Raw genomic sequence first — 7,322 nt, forward strand, 5'->3', positions numbered from 1 at the left:
TGCCTAGAGCACCTTTCCTTCTGCGCTACCCCACTAGGTGCTTCAGGACCCCCAAGTGCTTTGCCCTCCCAAACACCTGCCCTCCCGCCACCTCTCCCCACCCCAGTCTAAGCGAGGCCTCCTTTCTCATGCACTCCCCTCTGCTCCCCTCTCCTTCACAGAACCTGCACAATATACAATTATTTATTGGTGCATTTGTTTTTTTAAATATATTTTTATTGGTTTCAGAGAGAGAAGAAGGGAGAGGGAGAGAGAGATGGAAACATCGATGATGATATGAGTCCTTGATCAGCTGCCTTCTGCACGCCCCCTGCTAGGGATTGAGCCCGAAACCCAACCCAGGCATGTGTCCTGACCGGAACCACGATCTCCTGGATCGTAGGTCAGTGCTCAACCGCTAAGCCATGCCAGCCAGGTGCTGCGTTTATTTTTCAATTGTCTACCTTTCCCCATTAAAGGTCTGTTTCTCCCCACAGGCCCCATGAGGGCAGGGATCTTGTCTATTTTTTTCATAGCTGTGTTCCCAGCACCTAGAGGGTACCCAGATCCTAGGAGGCACTCAGGAAATGAGAGTGAGATGATTTTAAATGAAAGGACCCCTCACCTCCCCATCCTACACTCAGAGGAGACTCTGGACTCTGTCTCCCCAACTCCCTGGCCCTGACCCTCTGCCCTCAGCTGCAGTATGTGGCTTCTCATGGGGCAGGAGCAGTAGGCCCTGGCCCCAGGGCAGTTTAGTCTTGCAGGGAGAGGATGCTCACCTGCCAACACAGAGCCTATGAAGCATGTCCAAAGACTGTCAGCACTGATGCAGGGAGAGGCCGCTTCAGGCTGTGCGAGGAGCTAAGGCTTAGAGAAACTAACTTGTCTGAGGTCACACAAAGCAAGTGGCCGAACCAGGATTCAAAACTTTCTTATTCTAACTCTTGTGCTCATTTTGCTCTGTCATGACACGATGAAGGAAAGAGAAGGACAGGAAAACCAGTTAGAAGCTGCTGCTGTATAAAGCCTGGTGAGTGATAACAAGGTCTGACCTAGGGCAGTGGCCTGGGGAAGAAGGGCAAGCATTTGAGAGAGATCGGGATGGAATTTGGGAAAATGCAGTACAGACCTGAGTGTGGAGGTTCAGGAGGGTGGGTGGGAGAAGGACCCCAGGGGCCTGGAAGATCCAGGAGCCAGGGCAAAAAGGTTATGTGAGAGATCTCAAGGCAGAGAAGGGTTGTCTCAGACACAGAGACCTGGGCAGGAGCAAGGCCAGCCTGGGGCATTGATGAGCTCATCTGGAACGTGTGGGAGGCCAAGGCTAGGCCTGGGGTGCCCACAGACTGAGCTTGGAGGAGAGAGAGGGAACAATGGAAGGAGGAGGAGGCAGTTGTGTCACCTTAGTGGAGAACGTGGGAGAATATAGGAATCAGCTCTTTAGTGTCAAGCACCCCTCTGAGAGGTCAGGAGGATGAGGCCCTGGTGACCTTGGAAGCCAGAGGGGGGACCAAGGAGGCTGGAGGAAGGAAAGGGGAGGTGATGCTCATAGACTGAGCAGCGAATGAAGGGGTGGTGGTGAGAAGAATGAAGGGAAGGATCGTAACTCACATCCCTGCTGCCGAAACCTCAGCTCCCACACTTAAACACGTCCATCTCCTTTCCAATGAGCCAGGGACAGGTTATTTTTTTAAAACATTTTAATAAAATTAACCAATAAATATTCTATACTGTTTAGGCTACAGGGACAAAGTGGAAGCCAGAAGGCCGGTCTTTCCCTCTTAGGACTTCAGGTCCCCTCACAGAAAGAGAGGCTGTTCTGGGCTGGATTGGGGTGGGACTGCCTATTTGGAGGAGGGGGTCGGGGGTCGGGGTGATTCTGGAATGGGTGATCTGGGATTTTGCAATCCATCCCTCTTTGTTGGTATAGGGAAGGGGGGGAGGGGCCAAAAATAGCAGAGCCCCTGCAGGAGGCATCCCAGCTCCCTGGGGAAGTGACATGGGTGAAGGGGAGAGCTAGCCTAGAAGGAATAGGGGAGTGAAACAGGAGCATGGGCTGGGGATGGGCTTGGGCATCTATCAGGCCCATAGCCACTCACTCTCGGACGTAGACCCTGGTGCACACAACATCATCCGCCGTCATGGTCTGGAAGGAAATTAGAAGTCATTGTTAGCCTGGGAGGCCTCTGGTCCTGTGGCTTGGGAAGAGGAGGGTTGAATGAAGGAACTCTGCTTTGTCTCTAGGCCCAAACCTGCTTCTTGGTACAGGACCAACAGTCAGAAGCTGATACCAAGATGCCTGGGCATCATGGGAAGGAGGGTAGCAACAGAGCCTCAGGGGTCTACCCCATGTCCTCATTCCCAAGCCAAGGAGATCCCCTGAAGAACTGCTGGGACCTCTCAATGAATGTCCATTGTTCCACACAGAAAGGACGTCATTTCTCATTTGCACTGTATGAGGCAGGGACAGTGTAGTTACACCCCAGAAGCCCCATCAGGAGTTGGGGAGACCAACCATGATTGTCCTCGAACCCCTTGCACCCTGGAGTGTCCCAGAAAATCCCCTGAGGTAGCAGTGGGCTTGTTCTTAGCTGGGAAGAAGCAGGACTTACCAGGATCAGCTCCCCGTCATTGGTCAGTTCTCTGGTCCAGGAGGTCTTGGGACCCTCTCCCTTCAAAAGCCTCTGTTCGCAGACCATTTTGTTCTCACTTTCCCATTTTACCAGGCTCTGCAAGAGAGAGGTGGCCAAGTGAGCTGAGTCCACAGCAGGGACAATGTAGTGAGAGGGGTAGGGAATGTACCCCCTTTCTACCAGTCACCACTATCTAGAGACTTTCCATTAGAAAAAGAGTAAGGAATCCAGGAAAAGACTAGAAAATGGCATGTTGAGAGGCAGGACAATAAAGCCATGGCCCTGAGGGACTCCTTCCTGGCACTCACCTTACAGGGTCTCCCATCCACAGTCTGCTCCTCGAACTCTTCCCCGATCTTGAAGTTAATCTCTGTGGTGCGCACGGTGGTCGAGGTTTTGATGTAGAAAGTGTCTCCTTCCTGTTTGATCTCCACTGCTGGCTTGGATGCAGCAGCCACAGCGATCTTCCTCAGCATCACGTTCACCCCTGAAGAGAGGAGAGAGGCTCACGTTTCGGGGTGCTCCAGGCACCTGGTTTACACCCTCACCATGAGACAGCTGGAGCAGTCTGCCTAGTTTCCAAGAAAGTGCACTGAAGGAGCAGACAAGTGTTGCAGCCCTGACGGGTGGTGGGCTTTAGGGAGGGGCAGAGAGGCAGTGCCAGCCCTTAAGGATCCTGCTCCTGGCTGCCCGCCCCCACCATGAGTCATCCTAGATCACTTACCACTCCCCCACCCCCCCCCAGTATAAGCTCTTCACTCTAAGAGTTCTCAGGGGGGGCTTTTCCCCATTCCTCTCACCCAGCAGGCATCCTGCTATGGGCTCACCTTGGCTCTGCCCACCTCACTTTTGGCCTTTTGTCTACCCTACTTGAGACCCTCTGCTGGGGTGGGCTCATTAGAGCCACTGTGTCTTCACCTCTGCCCAAGTGCAGGGCAGATGCTCCCAGGCCAGGCCTCACACTTGTGTCCTGGAAGTAGGGACCACTTCCCTCTCTGTGCTATCCACCTCCCCTGTCTGGTGCAAGGCAGGCTTTCATTTGCCCCATCTCTGTCCCTCCCCAAAATGAGAAGGACCAGGGATTCTTGGCAGGGGAAGAGGTGACCAGCAGCCTGGGGAAGACAGAGGCTCTGGAGGAAGATCCATTAGGCCCTGATTTCCACCTGGTTCAGCCTTCCTTGCAGACAGGGTGACCCTAGGCAAATGGCTTAACTTCTCTGAGCCTTAGATTCCTCAATTGTAAAATGGAGACAATAGCTTCTTCTAAAGTCTAGCAAACGTGATGAGGTGGGTGTGTTTAGGGCTTAGCACACAATGCCAGGCACACCTTTGAATTTTTAAGAAACAGTAGCTAGTCTTACTGTTGCTGTTACTTTTACTGATAAAAGGAAGGCAAAGAAAAAAGCCAGAGCTGGGGCTCAGACATTCTCTGCATCAGATTCTTGCTCACCTACCCTCCTGGAAGGCTCCCACACCCTTCTCCAGTCAAGGGACAGAAAGGGACATCTCCCCTGATATGTCCCCGACTCCAGGGTCACCCTCCCCACCTCAGTGGTAAGGCATTCTCATTCAGAGTCCCTGTGCCTGTCCCCCATAGTCTTTCCCAGATTGGACTTCCCTCTGCTCCCCAGTTATTAAGAGGGTTGGGGGAGCTAGAAGAAAGCACCCCTCTGACAGAAAGACAAGCAGGCAGGGAGGCACCTCTGGCCAGGGCCCAGGTCTAAACTTAAAGCCACTTTTCCTGGCCTGGGCTCCCACCCTGACTGGAGCAGAATCCCTCAGAGAAGCCATTGGTGGGGATGAGGGGGCCAAGCTGGGCTGGGCCGGGTGAGCGGGATTGCCCCACTCCTGATCTAGCCCAAACTCCTTGCCCCTCCTCTAGACCTGGGTTCCTAGAGAAACAAATCCTCTTTCCTCTTGGCACCACAGCAGGCCCACTCTGGTCCAGAAAGCGGGAGTGGGAGGGGGAGAGCCCTGTCACTCAGGAGCCCCAGGAGCCCAGTTCTTGACTGCTAATCTCGGGTCCAGGGAGAAATGACTGAGGTTCCAGGTCCAATTGACTTGGTAGAGGAGACACGTCCCACTCCAGCTTCTTGCACAGAGACTACTTCACTCTGTTGCTGCCTGGGGAGTCCATCATACTATCTAACACCCATCTTTCCTGTTACAGGAGCAGAACCTGTCCATGCCATGGCCATCATACTGAGGGGACAGCTATCCTCCAAATACCTGAGCATCCCTCACTAGAAGAAGGACCCTTGACTAGGGCAAAAGAAGGTGAGAAGGGACTGAGGTTCCTGTGGAGGCAAGGCTGTGGGGTTCAGAAGAGACACCCTCCAGCCAGCCTCTGCAGCCTGTGGAGCTGGGTCCAGGCTCAGCCAACCTGGGCTGACTCAGGACTGTGTTAATGGTTCTGTTTTCAATCTGTCCCCCAGCAGGACCTGAGGAGCGCACGTGGCTCTGAGAGAGACCCTGCAGGGAGGACAAACAGATGAAGCCAGACAGACAACAAGGCTGAGCCTTGGATCTTATTGTCCAGCTGGGGACTGCGGGTGCCTCATCCACTGGGGGAGAGGGGCCAAATCCAGAGAAGATGGGGGAGGGAACGACATCTAGGCTTTCTGAAGGGAAATTTTCTATCTTTTCAGTCTTTCATTTCAGCAAGGGCAGAACAGGAAAGACTGACGTGACTACCTGTACTGTGGTTAGACTGCAAGAAGAACTGACAGCAAGGAACGATGGATATCCCTGCTTTCCCTATCGCATTCCAGACCCTTCCTAGGTTCAAATTCACTCCTACAGCTCCCTGCCCCACACAAGGTGCACCTCCCCACCCAGCCCGACTAGGTTTTCTCTGTTCAGTCCCAAAACGTATGGCTCTAGGGCTCCCAAGTGGCTTCTCAATTGCTTAACTAACCTCCATCTCTTCCCAGAGCCCCCTCTCCAGCCATTTCCTAGCTTTCACCCCTTTCCCAGACAGAGGGCCCTCAAGACCTGGGAAGGGCCGTCTGGGTGGGCACCACTTCCCCTATCTTTAACCCTGCTGGGCTGTGGTGGGTCTCCAGGGAGGAAGGGAGCCAAGAACTCAGATTTTGGGAAAGGGGAGTGAGGAAATTACACACGAGGCCATTTGTTGAAATCGAAGAAAGTGATAATTATCTAGAGCGATTTTAGGACTCGAGCTCACAGTAGGAAAATATGTGTCTCACAGATGGGGGTGAGGAGGGAGCCAAGGGGAAAGTGCTGAAGGGGGATGGGACAGGGACCAAGGGGGCACTGAGGTGGCCATCACCTGGCCGGCGGAGAGCAGGGGTAATGAACTTGCCCTGGGACTGGGCGACCAGTGGGGACAAGGGAAGGAGGCCCAAATGTCTCCGAGGGGCTGGGTGGGGGAGGGTCCCAGGCTCCCTGCCTCTCAGGGTTTGCAGCTTCTGAACTGAGGAGAGCCCCTCTTCCCCACCCCAAGGGATACCGACCTCGTGCTTCTGGTTTCTACTTGATTCACAGCTGAGTCACCGCAGGAGCTGGCATCGGTGGGCGCCCGGCCAGAGAAAGCAGGATTTAGGTGTCCCGACCCAGAGCCCCGGGCCCCAGGTGTAAGGCCCCTTTTTCTTGGGGATGCAGGGGGCTTCGGCTCCCAAGCCCTGATTCTAGCCCCCTTTTTTTTTTTCTCTTACCCACCTCCAAATGTTCCGGGGGCCCCCACTCCTCTCCCCTCTCCCAGGTGCTGGAAAATCTCCTTACCCAGGACTTTGAGCAAATCCTCGAAGTTTTCCGATCGGATAATCTTCCAGTTGCCAGAGAAGTTGGGCATGGTGGCGGCGCTGGGGGCAGTACCCTTAGATCCTTCGGCTGGAGCACTGGACGCTGAGTCCTTTAGTCAAAAGATATGTGGCCGCCGCCTTCGCCTGATCGTGAGACGCAGGAAGAAGGACACGTCCCAGGACAACCCCGAAGCTGGCCTGGGCTCCCGCGCGGGCAGTTTTTATACCCTGTGCGGGCCCGCCCCTGCCCAAAAAACGAGGTGGCCCCTCCTCCCGCCCCGCCTCCCACCCCACCTGGGGGGCCCTGAGCCCTGGCCCTGCGTTACCGCCACCACCCCCTGGCCCCCAGCCCCCAGATCTAGCTCCGTGGGCGGGACCAGGGGTTGCTGGGGACCGAGATAGCTCGCCCGGCGCCGAAGGTTGGATGGGGAGCGGACCCAGAGCGGGACTAGGACTCGCCGCTCAGCCCGGGGGCGGGGGGGGGGGCAGGCCCCGGGCGCAGACGCTCAGGTCTAAGGTCCTGCAGTCCGAGCCCCAGGGTCATGTCCTGCCGCTTCCCCACAACTACCCAACTCCTTGGTGCGGGAACCTGGCGACATCACCAGCGGGTGAGCCCCCGCTCGCGAGCCGGAGCTGGTGAAGGAAGAGAAGGGGCGCCCGAGCTCCGGCTCCACTGAAGCCTGAATTGGATCCCCGGGGACCACTCTGAACTCAGAGACCGGCTAGGAGCCCCGGGGTTCTGGGCCAGGCTCTTCAGTGAGGCGAAACCGCCTCCTGCTGGAACGATTCGAAGGGGCTGGAACGGGGCAGCCCCCCCCATCCGACTCCCCACTGGGTTTCGGGGTCCAGTACAATCTGGGGACCTCAGAAGTGGGAGCTGGGAGACTCGTCCTTCTTAAAGTGCAGAGCGCGCATCAAAGGGTTAAACAGGAGCCGCAGGCGCGAG

General features: G+C 55.6%; 1 protein-coding gene and 1 long non-coding RNA gene across 3 annotated transcripts; one reads left to right on the forward strand and one right to left on the reverse strand.

The window, feature by feature from the left end:
* The first annotated feature begins 263 nt into the window (after window positions 1–263).
* On the forward strand, window positions 264–6,154 carry LOC308549261. Of its 2 annotated transcripts, none has more exons than XR_013997742.1 (3): window positions 264–382; window positions 4,783–4,889; window positions 5,048–6,154. It is a non-coding gene; the product is annotated as an uncharacterized lncRNA (long non-coding RNA). The 2 variants fall into 2 exon arrangements; XR_013997743.1 differs by lacking the exon at window positions 264–382 and adding an exon at window positions 3,116–3,222 and having other exon boundaries at window positions 4,789–4,889.
* CRABP2 (cellular retinoic acid binding protein 2) lies at window positions 1,665–6,581 on the reverse strand. Its single transcript, XM_081121729.1, has 4 exons — window positions 6,357–6,581; window positions 2,921–3,099; window positions 2,592–2,708; window positions 1,665–2,125 (listed from the first exon to the last, which is right to left on the reverse strand). The coding sequence occupies exons 1-4, from the start codon at window positions 6,424–6,426 to the stop codon at window positions 2,075–2,077; spliced, it is 417 nt and encodes a 138-aa protein (XP_080977855.1). The 5' UTR covers window positions 6,427–6,581; the 3' UTR covers window positions 1,665–2,074.
* Between the last annotated feature and the right edge of the window lie 741 nt (window positions 6,582–7,322).

The sequence above is a fragment of the Miniopterus schreibersii genome (assembly GCF_964146895.1).
Source record: "Miniopterus schreibersii genome assembly, chromosome: 19".
Classification (NCBI taxonomy): domain Eukaryota; kingdom Metazoa; phylum Chordata; class Mammalia; order Chiroptera; family Miniopteridae; genus Miniopterus; species Miniopterus schreibersii.

Coding starts and splice junctions, on each gene's coding strand:
- CRABP2 (XM_081121729.1), bottom strand. CDS start 6,426: ATGCCCAACTTCTCTGGCAACTGGAAGATTATCCGATCGGAAAACTTC. Junction 3,100..6,356: donor GGATTTGCTCAAAGTCCTGG/GTAAGGAGATTT, acceptor TCCTCTCTTCAG/GGGTGAACGTGATGCTGAGG. Junction 2,126..2,591: donor ATGACGGGGAGCTGATCCTG/GTAAGTCCTGCT, acceptor ATTTCCTTCCAG/ACCATGACGGCGGATGATGT.